Genomic DNA, 14,827 nt, shown 5'->3' with positions numbered 1-14,827 from the left:
CATGTGGGATTCATAGCGCAGAACATCCTTAGGAAGCCCCGGAGGGAGTTAGTTAGATAGGGCCCGGGCCGTCTCTAACTAACTCCCATTATATCATACAGAGTATAGAGAAGACAGTATGGGTCACCGATCTGTAGGCTTCACCATGGGTGCTCGGGAAGCCTGAGTTAGTTTGTTTGTTTTTTTCTTTATTTGTAATGCGCGCCAGACCCAGGGGAATCAGGGCGCAGGAGATGCAAGAAAACTTTCAGCTTAGGTTACACAATAATATACAGAAATACAAGTGGGGATATAAAAGTACAATATATACAAGTAATGGTGGGTATTTAGGGTGGTGGAATCCCATAGGATGTTGAGGGACCAGTTAGGAATACACATTAGTCAAGACTACTTGCAGTCTCCCACATCATAAAATCAATTTTGAAGTGCTCTTAATAAAAAACCTTTGAACCATCAATCAGACTCTTGAGATTAATAAGGCCATCTTTGATACACTATATAAGTGCATTTTGCAAAACAAAATTCTAAAGTTGTTATGGCAGTTGTGTTTGCTAAACCACAGGTATAACTCTCTTCATTCTTCTTTACAGAGCTGATGTTCACCTTTGACAATCAGCTCTTTCACCACCTGTTCACTTAAGACCTGCCCACTTGCACATTTAAAGTTTGACAATAGTTCAATGCCATAGATGCCAATTATGTCTTCACTTCAATTATAGGGGCTATCTCTATTGCCAAATACCCAGATGATTGGTACATTTTAACTACTGTGAATTGGTATCTTGCAATAGACAAAGTATAAAAAAAATAAATTAAAAAAAATGCAAATATATGTACATTTCTGTCTCAGGCAGTAGCTTTGTAGTCTATTCTATGCCTATTAGTATATTGCAGGTATGTATGCTTACTTGTGTACTTATTAATAATGAAACATACATAACCAAGTAGTTGTTCAATTTTTAATTTCCCTGTCTCAGAACACATGCTGCAGATCCCATCATGCCGGCCTGAGTTGATAATCTTCAAAGGCAATGCATGTTGATGCATGTTTTTCAGTAACAATTTGTTTGAAAAAAAGAATAAACCTGCCCCTTTAGCTTAAGTTGTTGTATTTATAATACTCTGTATGCCCACATATTGAGTACAGAATATTACACCCAAAATAGCTATCCTTTTTAAATATTTCTCATTTGTAGGTATGTGAAGAAGCACGTTGTCCCAATATTGGAGAGTGCTGGGGAGGAGGAGAATATGCCACCGCTACAGCAACAATCATGGTGAGTTCCATCCAACTCTTAGGCTGTTAATGTAGAGTCATAGAATATGATGAAAGGTCGGGATCACTGGGTCACTCAAGTCTGCTCATTTGTTGCACTACTTAAATACCACAGGATCTACATGGTTTCAGCTTCATCTGATTCTTCTCAGTAATATTCCGTATGCCTCTATCCCAGATGTCTGCACCACTGCTGCTGCAAAGTGTGCCCTATGCATTTACTACTTTTCCTATAGAAAACATGTGTTCTAATACTACTTCTGATCTTGCCCTCCCCCATACTCATGTAGTGGCCTCTGGTTTCAAGAGGACATCATTTCCTTTAGTATATTTTTGCAGATTTAGAGCACATGGGGAAACTGGAAAGGGCCTGATCCTCTGCTCCATGTATCCCAAGTAGGCCAGTGTAAGGAAGGCATGGTATCTAGAAGTAGACACAGACACAATGGATACAAGTTTCAAAAACCTTTATTTAGTATTTGAGTTGGGTTGGTAGAATTCCTAACTTGCCCTTACTTTAGAATGGGTGTAGTCTTCACCATTGCACAAATAACAAATGCGCCCAAGTCAGTCTAGTCAAATAAAAAGATCTATACTAAGAAAACCTAAACTTGCCCTCCTTCTCAAAATGACAAATGTGTTAAGGGAATACAAAAGGAAAATAGTGTCTCAAAAAGAAATAAAATAAATATCAGAATGGCTTCAGTAACAACTCCCTTCCCGACATTCAGCCCCAAGGGGTCTAGAGAGATTCTTAAAAAGGATAGGTGGATGGCACAGTTATATCAGTCTTGCACACTTTGGCTTACTGGTACAAGTCAACAGTTCAGTCTTGGGCTTCAAACCTCTGGTAGTTCAATCACTTCCTTAGGCCTCATCCGCCTTATCATCAATACTCTGTTCACATTCACTTTCTCAATTTCTCACAGTTCTGCACAGGCTTCCCTCAGCTGTGCTCCAGCCTGTCTCTTCTTGGGGGTTCCCTTCCCCAAATTTTATCTTTGGTCTCTTTTCACTCTCGAAGACTTTCAAAACTGCAATGATTTTAAATAGATCTCTGCATGACCACTTCGACCCCTCTTTCAACAATTCTTCAATTCACAATCTTTCTCATTTTGTAACACCAATGCCTCTTGGTACTTGTAGTTCTTATTCTCTTTAGTTTGCCCTGTAGGCATATTTAGAGTTCACATACTTTCCTCTTATTCAAAATTCTTTCCTTATCGCAGTTACTTTCCTTTGGTTCCCGCTGTAAGATCTTTCAACTCTCATAACATTCCACAGAGACTTTCCAATGTGCGACTTTGCATCGCAGGACCACTCTGTTACTTTGTATCCTTTTCCTTACAATTCAACAATTGTCCTTTTCCATTCACGTTTTATCGGCACACGCGCAACCTTCAACATTCAGATTACAGTTACTTTTGCTTTTAACACAAACCGGACTTATGTTGCCTTTGATAGCTCACCGGGTGTGTTAATTGGTTTTCTTTCATATTATTCATGGAGCAGTCAAGGCCGTTACCAACGCCTCGTCTGCTCCTCCCCTACTCCGCCGTTCATCCGGGAGGGTCGCAGGCTGCTTTCTGGCAACTTGAATGTTTCTTTCCTCTGCTCACTCGGTTTTGGTCTGGAAAGTGTGGAATTCTCGCCTGGCTCTCTCTCAGTCCTTGCAACTGCCAATCAGCCCATTGGCCTTCCAACTTCTGCAGCCTGGTACGCATTAGCCCAGAAAGAGCTGTTCCTTCTCGTGCTCTACCTTGCTCGGAGTGTGCCTGTGCACACCACCTTTTATCCTCACAGGGAGTGTTAACAAGTGGCATGTGTGTATTGTTAGGACTACATGCCTGGCTCTGCCTGGCCTCATTACAGGGACAGAGCCAATGCAAGTCAGTGGAGGTAATCTTTCTGGCCTCATTCCTCATCTTCCTCAGCTCAGTGCTGTTGTCAGTATAAAGTGGGGAGGAATTATAGGAGCTGTAGTTTCCCATAAAATAAGCAGGGATAGGGTTTAGATGGGTTGTGGAAAAAAGGGGATACCATGTCTCACCATTGGGTTATTCTCCCCCACTCCCGAGGACCCCCTACCCAGATGATTCTCCCTTGCTTGTCCACCCCCAGGTTCAGGATCCAAAAGGGATGGCCTTTCCATGGCCACCTGAGTATGGGATCCCCAGGGACTAGGTTTTGAAACACCCTCTGGTTTTTCACAACAGCAATTTGTGTATTATTATTATTATTATTATTATTATTATTATTATTATTATTTTTATTATTATTTTTATTATTGTTGCTGCTGAGAATCCCTCCTATCAGCAGCAGAAGCTGCTACACTCGTAGCATTTCCGATTTGCATTTGAATTTGCATTTGATTTGTGCTGCACTTAGACTTGCATTTTGGATTGAATTTTGGATTTGCATTTGATTTGTGCTGCACTTGATCCCTGCACTTCCCCATCCATCTGGCTGCCTGACGTCCTCCTCTGGCGCCTCCTTTCCGCCTCAGGCACCACCATTATCTACTGTCCCTACTTTAATTTCTACACAGGTCTCTGTCCTCGCCATCTCTAGTCGCTACAGCCACGGCCCTTCCCTACTTGTCCTATCTCTGAGCCCTCTGATATGCGATCTTCCAAAACTCCTTTCCACCACCCTCTCTTCCCCCTACTATCTTCTCCTCTCCCTCTTACTCTCCTATTTCCTCCCAATGACCAGTCCCCTCCACTATCCTCCCCCTCACTCCTCCTATCACACTTCTACCTTCTCTCATCACCCTAATCTTCTTTACCCCCCTACCGCCAACCATTCCGCCCTCATGAACATGGCACTCCGGAACGCCAGATCCATCTGCAACAAAACCACAGCAGTTCTTGACTTATGCTTTCGCCTCAACCTTCATTTCCTCTGCCTGACTGAAACCTGGATTCCCCCCATAACACCTCTGTCCCCGCTTCACTAACCACCTCCTCCTTCTTTCACATCCCTCGTGCTACTGGCCGTGGTGAAGGCGTTGGTACATCTCCTCCTCCTCACCATCTCTGCCTTCTTTCCCTTCCTTTGAATTCCTTTACAAATCTTTCTCCTCTCCCCACCCTATTTCCTTCCTGATCATCTATCGTCCCCCTGGCCCTCTCTCTTCCTTCTATGAAGACCTTGATCACCTCCTCTCGCTTATCTCTCCCTCCCCCTCCCCTCTATCAGTGCTTGGTGACTTTAATCTTCATCTTCCTTCTCCCCTGTAATCCTCTCCCCTCTTCTCCATCCTAGACTGCTACCTCCTTTCCCCCCTTTCTTCCTCCCCCACTCACTCCTCTGGCTCCAATCTTGACCTCATCTTCAATTCTTCCTACCCCTCTTCCCCAGTCTCTTCTCTTCCTCTCCATCTCTCCGATCACGTCCTACTCTCTTTCTCCCTTTCTCCTCTCCCACACTCCTCTGCTGCTAATCCCTCCCCTCCAATCTACTCACGGCGTGACTTACGTAACTTCGACCCTACTCTTTATTGACACTTGCTCTTCTTCTCTTCCAACTCTCCAAGACTTCTCTTTACTATCCGCGACTGATGCTCTATCCTCCATTTCCTCCATTATCTCCTCCGCCCTTGATCAACTTTACCCCCTTTCTCTCTTCCGTCCAACCCAGAAACCCTCTCAACCTTGGCTTACTCCTCATCTCCTCTCTATGCGCTGGCTTCTCCGACGTCTGGAGAGACTCTGGCTCAAAACTCCCTCACTCTCCAACCAAACCTCTTACTTCTCTTACCACTCACTCTACAACTCTTGTCTTACCTCAGCTAAATCCTCCTACTACTCTAACCTACTCCCATTTCAAGCCACCCACCCTCGCCACATCTTCCAAACTCTTTCTCGACTTCTCTCTCCTCCCACTCCTGATCCCTCCTCCAATTCCAAGCTCTCTCCTTCTGACTTCGCTAACTTCTTCTCCTGCAAAATTCTCACCCTCTGGGAATAAATCAACACCCCCTCTGACTTCCTCTCTCCCCTCCCCTCCCTCATCCTCCATGTCCATCTTCTCACCCGTCTCCCCGTCCGATGTCTCCGCCCTTCTATCCAAAGCCCACCCCACGTCCGACCCCAACTGACCCTCTCCCTTCCCTCCATATCCCTAAAATCTACCCTCTTCTTATCCCCTACCATACCTCCTTCTTCAACATCTGCCTCTCCTCAGCAACCTTTCCCGCCGCGTTCAAGCATGCTACGATTATTACTATTCTGAAGAAACCTTCTGCTGATCCACTTCTCACCTCGAACTTCAGACCTATCTCTCTTCTCCCATTCCTCTCTAAGCTTCTTGAGCGTCTTCCCTATTCTCAGCTCTCACCCTTTGTCACTACTTTCTCTCTCCTTCCGCCCTCCCAATCTGGCTTCCGTCCCAAACATTCCACTGAAACTGCTCTCACCTCTATCCTTAACTCCCTCCTCTCTGCTCGCCATGCCAAGCAATCCTCCATCCTTATTCTCCTCGATCTCTCTGCAGCCTTTGACACTGTCATTCATCCCCTCCTTCTCCACACTCTTTCCTCCTTCGGGTTCAAAGGCTCTGTTCTCAACTGGTTATCCTCTTACCTCTCTTCCCGCTCCTTTACTGTATCCTGGGGCGGCCGGACCTCTCCTACCCATCCTCTTGATTACGGAGTACCCCAAGGTTCAGTGCTTGGTCCTTTTCTCTGCTCTCTTTACACCTCACTCATTGCACCTGTTATCTCCTTGTTTGGCATCTCCCACCACTTCTATGCCGACGACACTCAACTCTTCCTCTCTTTCTCCACCTTCTCAACTGACCTTCACCAAAAACTCTCTTCCTGCCTTACTGCCATTAAGAACTGGATGTCCTCCCGCTTTCTCTCTCTTAACACTGACAAAACCGAAGTCCTATTCTTTCCCTCCAACTCTCTTCCTCCTCCCTCTCCTCCCCGTTCATTCACTTTCCTCTAATCTCCCTATCTCTCTCCAAGTTCGTAATTTAGGCGTCCTCTTTGACTCCTCTCTCTCTCCTTCTCCCAACACATTTCCCTCACTTCTCGCACCTGTCGCTATCACCTCTTCAATATTCGCAAAATCCGTCCCTCCCTCACGTTCCACGCTACCAAACTCTTAATCTCCTCCCTCATCTTCTCCCGCCTCTTCTATTGCTCTTCCCTACTCTTTGGACTACCTACATCTCATCTTGCCCCCCTTAAATCCATCTACCACTCTGCTGTTCGTACCCTTTGTCTCCTTACCTCCCGTGACTCCATCTCCACCTCGCTATCCTGCCTTGGCTGGCTACCATTCCACGCTCAACTTAAATTTCACTTTCTATGCCTTGTCTTCAAATCCCTCCATGGTCTTGCTCCCCCTTACCTCTCCTCCCTTCTCACTTTCTACTCCCCTCCCGTTCCCTTCGATCCGCTGACCATTTCCTTCTCACTGTTCCTCCTTCCCCCTGCGCCTCCTCCCGTTTCCGCTCCTTCCAACTCCTAGCGCCTCTGCACTGGAACCCCCTTCCTCTCGCAATCCACTCCACCCCTACCTTCTCCTCTTTTCGCACTTCCCTTAAATCTCTCCTCCTCCATTCTCCTCCTTGAAACCCCCTCCCCCCTCTCTATCCCCTCCCTCCTCACTCTTTCCCCTTGACTATCTCCCCCCTCTCCTACCTCCGCTCTCTCTCCCTTCCCTTTCCCTCCTCCAACTCATCACCACTACCCCCCCCCCCTTCTCCCCTCAGTTAATTGCTCTTTTCACTGTTTTGTTGAATGGTTCATATTGTAATTTTGCTTCTACTGTTATATTGTTTATGTTTTATGTACTAAGTTGTTCCACTGTACAGCGCCTTGGTGTAATGCGCTTTATAAATCAATAAATACAAATACAAATTATTATTATATATTTTGTATAGCGCAAACCTTGCCCGGGAGCAACAGAGGGCTGTGCAGGTGATGGAGCAAAACATTGGTCTAAGTGAGAATTTAACAAGTCTTCAAGTAAACCTTAGTTATAATTATCACAGTACAATACATAGATGGGGTGTGCACAAAGATAGCCTGCACCAACGTTAAAAAAATTTGCCGTTGGAAGATACAGGTCTTCATTGCTTATCTAAACTGAAGGAGACTTGGAGCAGTGCGCATTGCCACCAGGATGGAATTCCAGAAAAACGGAAATGGACTACTAGTATTCTCCTTGCGAGCCAGTCTAGTGATAGTTTTACTGCCTGATGTGCACCAAACATCACTTCCCTCTCCTCATCCCCACCATCACACACACACAAGCAAGCCCAGTCCTCACCCTGCTGCCACACATCTCCAAACCATAGAAACTCATCAGCATCCCATTTCTCACCACCCACACCCCATCTCCAAAACAGGCCTACAAGCTCTTGCTCAAAGTCCTCACTCTGCAGTACTACACATAGCAGACATCGTCATTACTCACAGCCTGGAAGCACTATTGATCACGACAACCTGGTTCATCCCCACTTCCAAAGACATGGGGCACAGACTGGAAGAGGGATCACTATTATTAACAGAGACCTCATGGACATGCACCCTGCTGGAGCACCCCCATATTGATACTGCATGCCATGAATCTCTGCATCATTCCCTTGCCAAACCTTGTAATACCACTTTCCACTTAAAGATGCAATGCCATCCACAACTTCTATACTTTCCAGATTGACACATAAGGTATCGTTACTTCAAACTCACCACTGATGTCCCTCCCACAGCAGCCTGCCACATATCAAGATGAGCATAAATCGGGAATGTTACTCCAAAAGACGTGACCAACACATCCACAGCCCTCCACTCCTCCATTGTGAAGGTTATCACAGGTGAAGCACTCGCACCACTACCCAAAATCAACACCTCCCTCAAACAAAACCCCTTCCACATTCATTGAAAATAGACAGTTCCTCCCCTTACTGACAAAACCTATACATTATTAGGTTCTCTTGGACAACTATTGCCCCATCACGGGTCTCCCTTTCCTTGGCAAAGTGATTGACAAGACCCTCTTCATCCAGTTGCATGGAAGTGTCACGAAGCACAATCTCCAACATGACTAGCAATTTGGTTTCCAAACCTAATGCATCACATGGATACTGCCACCATCCAAGATATCAATGGCGCTTTCCACATATTGGACAAGGGCGGGTGGCTGCTTACATGTCTTACTGGACCTCTGCAGCCTCTAATACTATTGACAATGCAGCCCTCCTCAACACCTTTGCCATGCATATGGGCTTCTAAGGAACAGACCTGCTATTATTTATCTCCTACCTCTCCAACAGAGACCAACTCATCAAGATAGGCCTCAACAGTCCCAGGTGCCACCACTAACTGCAGAGTGGCACAAGTTTTCATCCCGCCTTGGTCATCTTCAACGTATACATGGATCCTTTGGTCAAAAGCCTCACCGACACAGATATTAGGATAGGTCAATATGCAGATGATATGCAGCTTGATTGCATCAGTGACATCCAGTGACTTGAGCACTGTGTGTCCCTCATCCAACCTTTGATGTCAGGAATCTATTTGAATCTCATCCCGAGAAACGCTGAATTTATTCTCCTAGGAGCTCCACCAAGCATGTCTAAGTGCAGAATTGGCTGACTGAGATGAAGCTCAATAGATTTACACCACAACTCCTACCCAATGCACAGTTGTTAGGGAGAATTCTCTGAAAAGGCTAATTTCCCAAACCTAGTGAGTCCCCCAGCAGCTTTGCTGGATTTTTGGGGTTTATTTTTTTCTCTTGCTAAGAGTGAGACTCTTTTTCTCCCACATGATTTGAGGTGTTCCTTTGACTTTGTATGTGTTTGATGGGCTATGGGGTCCTTTACACCATAGGGCTTCATGTGTTTTTGATATGTGGGTTACACAGCACCCTCCATGCAGTAGCGACCCTCAAAACATAGACTCCATACCCTGGGACTGTCTACTGTCTCCCAGGGCATGTAAAGTCACCATTGGCTTTACTAGTCTTAAATTGTGAACAGAACCAGTGCAAACCATCATATTGTGGACGTACTGGTTGGGGCAATTCGATTGCCCCTGGGTCTGTTGTTCGAGGGGGCACTGTCCAGTCCCCCCCGACCGAGTTTTGGCTGGTGGCAGTGGATACTCCTTTTTTATTCGACCGCCAATATATTCCTATGGGATTTTCCCATTGTTCGAGGCTACCACTTTTTAAAATAGCCTCGAACATACCGCTGGTTTATTAAATTAATATAAATTCACTGGTTGGTATTTTTTGCCGAAACCTGGTTCCAAAATGGCGTTTGTGTTCGCTTCTGTGACTCCAACCCAAGTCGAGCCCTTTGTTCCACTTTTTGGCGGGCTTCTCCACAGAAGCCTCCAAAAGTGTTGCCACTCTGTGTGGGTACCACATGGGGTGTGGGAGGGGGTTTAGGCACTCTGGACTGAGTTGCCTCGGCAACCTAAGTCACACTCTTGTGTGATTGGCCCAAGTGGTGAGCCACCCGGCTCACCACTTAGCATGTTTGAGTGACAGCCAGGCTGAATGAATGGGGGTTTTCTGCATAAAAGCAGGGCTTTGGGGACTGGAACTCCGGAAGTCGCCACAGGACCTAAAGAATCCGAGGAGGGAGAAGCCGAGCCGACCTGCAACAACGACACCACCGGTGGAGCCCTGCTGAACCGTCTCACCACTTTTCCTGACGACAGAGGAGATCTCCAGTCCGGAGAGTCTTCTTCCTTTGACTGGTGGGGATAACCAGTTTGCCCGTCTTTTCGCCTTCCTGGACCATCTTGTGGCCGCCTTGCCCGTGCCAAGCACCCCGGCAACCGGAATACCACGGTTTACCACTACCGTGAAGAAAAGGGTAGTACCTTGTAACCGGAAAACTCTGCAGCTGGTTTCTTCCCTGGCAGTGCAACGACCTTCATCTTTCCTCCACGTCGAGACCTCCTCTTCCTCTGGACGAAACACCGACTTGAACCGCTGCCAGGAACAACTGCCCCCGCTGGAGCGTTCTTCCCATTTCAGATACTGTGTCCCACCTGGCTTCCCTTGCGACAGATCGTTCGGGGTGACAGTAAATCCTCGACTTTCTAACCTGTGTTAGCCTGGGGCCTGTTAACTAACTTTTCCTGACTTGATCTCAATCTTTTGCGAACTATCTACAAAAACTCTTTGGGCATAACCCCACTGTGTGATCCTGGACACATTTCGCTTGCTCTCTCTAAGAGTGGGCCTGGCTTTTGAACTTCCTTGCTCTCCAGTAGACTTTGCCTAACCTGCCTCCCTGTGGTTCTTTGAAAAGTATTGAAATTTGTGTGCTTTCATAACTTTGCCTTTTCCCTCCCTTTTTCTATAACTTATTAGAGTGCCATCTTATGTTAAGCGCTCACCTCGGTCTGAAAATAAGTGGTGTTTCTCATTAAGACTTGTCTAATAAGTAATTAGGGTTGTGTATATATATATATATATATATATATATATATATATATATATATATATATATATATATAGTAGTGACTGTGTGTTGAATTTACTTCTCTTTTTGTGATAGTGTAATTTACAAGTGTGTCTTTAAATAAATATATACTTTTACACCAAAGCTCTGGTCCGTGTTTGCTTGTGCTACTGTATCTCTGTACCTATTGTGTATACTCTATATACTGCCTAACTCATCTTGAGAAAAGTCTGACTGCTCAGCCACAGCTACCAGGTAAATCTGGGTGGTACAGACTGCTACCAATTGGGTTTACTGCCAACCACCTGTAGTCCTAAATCTTTTGCAGTGGTCCCTAAGGGAACTGCACAGGTTTCTGCTTAACAACAGTGTCTTGGTTTTGCCATTGTCTGTAACCTCTCATTCAAAACGAACATTGCAAGGAAGACCCAAACAACATGGCAAATTTGCGCTCCAACGCAATGTCAAGTATTTCATCCTTGCCCGAGTTTCAGAACAGCTGCCAAAGTCATGCTCATCTCCCACTTGGACCCATCTCATAGGAGTCCCAGGTGATACCTTTTCCCCTATGAAAGTCACCCAACATGCTCCATCTGAGGACTAAGCAAATTCAACCACATCACCTGCGTGTTCAGGAAGCCGAAATGGCTACACTTTCAAGCAGGCATCATGTTCACGACAGCCTGCAACACCTACAAAGTAGTCACAACCAGAACACTACTCTACCTGGCCTCCACTCTGCATAAGCGACAACATTGCCAAGCTTGAAACAAAGAACTGCAAAAGGTACTCGTGCTTCATACCCTGTCTCTGGAAAAAAATCAAAATGCAGATACGGCTTACCTTCTCCATCCTACACTTCAGCAAAGATCTGAAGACCCTACTCTTCAAAATCTTGTCCCCAATTTCTATTTGCTCCACTCAACTCTACTTCTCCCCCTCTGGGATTCCCTATCTCACCTGCTGCCTCTACCCATTCCATCTCCTCTGCTAACTCTACACTGTACCGTTAACCCGCTAGATGTGTCTCCTATGTATAGAACTCAATTGCTTTAAAGCTAGGTTCACACTTTATAATTCCTAAACATACATAAATGTTAACATACAGCACTAACAGAATGATGACCGCATTAAGAGAATATAATCAGTCCCTGCCGCAGAGCAACCATTAAGCATCAATGGTATCAGCCAAGTCATGACCTGAATGCCTGTATTGCACTATATGTCAGTGCCTTGCCAAGTTTAACAAGTTTGCATAGATTTATAGAGATGCATGTCAGAAAAAGAACAGGCCCAACTAATCTGCAAGTGTGCCATTGAAGCACCAAAAAGTTCTACTCTGCGTCCAGCTTTACTTTTATTCTGCCTATGCAGGCTTCCAGTTTGGAATCCTAGGCTTTTTGAATGGTGTTTCTGTGCTACCCACTATTTTAAATTGTTCTCAAATCTTATAAATGGGAGAGCATAGTTATCCATTTCCTAGGAGATGATGGTAGCACATTTAATTAAGTACTCTCAATAAATGTCTGATCTGCAATTTGTTTGAAAAATGATCTGTCTTTGTAAAGGTGATGAGAAACTAATTTGAGCTGCTCAATTGCTGGTACTACACACCTGCCAGATTATCTAAACTATGTTTGACAGCACTGATGTGTGCTGTCAGGGGGAATGACTTTAATGTATGGGGATCATTATTCAAGCATACTGGAAAGAAGTGTTCAAAGCAAAAATTCTAGGCTGGCAACTTGAGAGCATTCTGTAAAGCAGTGTGCCTGATTGTTGGCATAGTGAGTTCAATGAATTGCACAGAGATACATTGTCTAGCAACAAAAGTTGTAAACACAATTTTGTGATTTGAATGCTTTATATATAAAAAATAAGGATACAATGCCTGTTGTATGTGAAGTGAGACCCATTTTGCATGATGAGGGAAGATCAGAGTAAGGAATTGCAGAAACATTTAGAGCAAGGAGTGATGGAAGAAACAAAATGTTCAGAGTGGCCATCTCCTATATTTGTTGGCCGTCAAAGGAAATTGCAAACTAAGGGGCTGTGTGGACTTCCATGATCTAAAAGGATGATTTGTCTTGATTGGTATCGGTTGCCTAAAATTTCAAGTCTTACCTTCCAATTTGATCTGATTACAAACAGATTGGGTATCTGCTGCAGCAGTCCTCCAGAGGGTAATGGAATTTATATAGTAGCGTGTGTGCTAAGGTAGAGATATTGCTTTTTCAGGGAAGGCAAACGCAAATCAACCCCCTAATATTGTTTCAGAGAAACATCAGGCCAAAATAGAAAAAGAACAAATATTTGTGCATAGCTCACCTCAGTCATACCACTCTGGTACTCTGACGAGGAAGAGGCCTGGAAACTATTGCAAGGGTCAGGCATGTCCAGAGAACCTAAGTAATTGTAGTCAGGCAATTGAACTGAAGGGATCACACCTGCAACCTGTTAACAGGTCATTGGTGCATAAAAGGTGTAGCCGCCAGCAAGGAAGGGAAAGCCAGCAGGAGAGAAGCTATGCTGGGAGAGACCGGCCTGAGAGGGGAGAATTTCTGCCCAGAAGAGGGCTGCCAAGGATAGTCCTGCCTGGAGGCTAGGACGCCGGCTATTGTAAAGGAGAAGCTGTGACGCCGGTGCCTGAGATGGCTGTGGGAAGATCGAGGCTTCCTGATTCTCCTCTGCCGGGTGCCCGCAGCCAGCGCTGTGCGGCACAGAAGACTCCCAAGTGCTGCAGGCCATCCTTATGATTAAAAGTGAAAAGCAAGTGAAGAGCACTCATTAAGATTGCGAAAGCAGGGTGGTGGAAGAGAGTGGGAACCACAGAGTAAGTTGTGTGGAAGAACATACTGTGGCAAAGCCAAAAGACGGGCCAGGAGAATTCAGAGTGAATGTAAGAGGTGCAGAGAAAGAGAAACCTGTGGGGGCAAGAAGCCTAGGGTTATCGGTTCCGTGACCTGTAATGGGTGGACTGTGTGGTCCAAGAACTGTGCATAGACCGAGGATACCCTGTCTGGAAAAGCCAAGGAAAGTAAAGATAAAGAATCTCCACTTGTGAATAAGATTGCTGAAGTGAATGTGAAAGATAGCAATCTGTATCAACTGAACCTAAAGGTTTATAAAGTTAACCTGGATCTGGTTTTGAGAAATAAGAGACTTGAAGTGATTGTGAGTTTACAAGCTGGAAGATCTGATGTCTTGGCGAAGGGAAAACCGAGACATTGTGAACTGTGTTGCTGCCTTAAGGAAGGAAACCCTGCAGCCTTTTTGGAACTTTGTTTGCCTTCTTGGGAAGGAAATCCCAAGGCTTTTTGGAACTGCTTTGAACTTGGGGGGAGGGGAGCTGGAAAGTAAGCCAAGAGCTGGAAGAAGCTCAGAACTTTATTTGGAACACTATGTCTTTTATTGCTGACATTCCTACACATTTTGTAGCTTCATTTGTGAGGGCAAGTATATGTGTTGGACACACAGACTTTTAAGTTGAATTTACTGACTCAGACTATCTTTAGTTTCTTTAGGTAGGGGATTACCACCTTAGCATAGGACAAGTTAGGCATTTGAAGCACTTTTCAGTTGTATAAGGACCTAACAAATGCTCAATAAAATAAATAAAATACCATCCTGACATTTAACAAAATAAAGATATTTTGTTGGAACCTTGAACCTGTTGAACTTGTTGTCTGTGTCTTGCTTCATGATGCCTTCACAATCGGTGGAACAGTGCCACCTTGGTCTGAATGAAGTAGGACATTTAGAGCCTACGCTTTTTGAAGGTGATGGGAAACCATGCTGGGGATTAGTTGATATAATATGTGAACCTCTACTACGCCAAAGACAAGGACCAGCTGAAGCTTTCCTGGGATTGTTGGAATACGTTTAAAAGCAAACTTTCGCTGATTGGGAGCTATTGGATGTACTTGAAGGTAGATCTTGGCGAAGTACTATGCAATTACCTACATGTCTTCCTATTGCGGTTATTCGCTTTGATCTTGGTTTACTGTCCCTTAAAATTCGAATCCTATGGAACTCTTTGTTACTACTGAGGAAAGCCTGATCACTACCATCAGACTCTCTATTTTGTGATTTGCATGCTTTATATATAAAAAT

General features: G+C 45.0%; 1 protein-coding gene across 1 annotated transcript in view; it reads left to right on the top strand.

Moving 5' to 3' along the window:
- LIAS (lipoic acid synthetase) overlaps nt 1-14,827 on the top strand; it is a 487,597-nt gene that overhangs the window by 236,316 nt on the left and 236,454 nt on the right. Inside the window, exon 4 of the mRNA XM_069631781.1 lies at nt 1,197-1,277. Within this exon, the coding sequence (XP_069487882.1) occupies nt 1,197-1,277 (81 nt within the window). The remainder of the gene's footprint in view (nt 1-1,196; nt 1,278-14,827) is intronic.

Source organism: Ambystoma mexicanum, chromosome 6q (assembly GCF_040938575.1).
Source record: "Ambystoma mexicanum isolate Mex_15411 chromosome 6q, UKY_AmexF1_1, whole genome shotgun sequence".
In the NCBI taxonomy this organism is placed as follows: Eukaryota; Metazoa; Chordata; class Amphibia; order Caudata; family Ambystomatidae; genus Ambystoma; species Ambystoma mexicanum.
The sequence above is the reverse complement of the archived record's forward strand: the minus strand, read 5'-3'. Positions and strand labels throughout refer to the sequence as shown.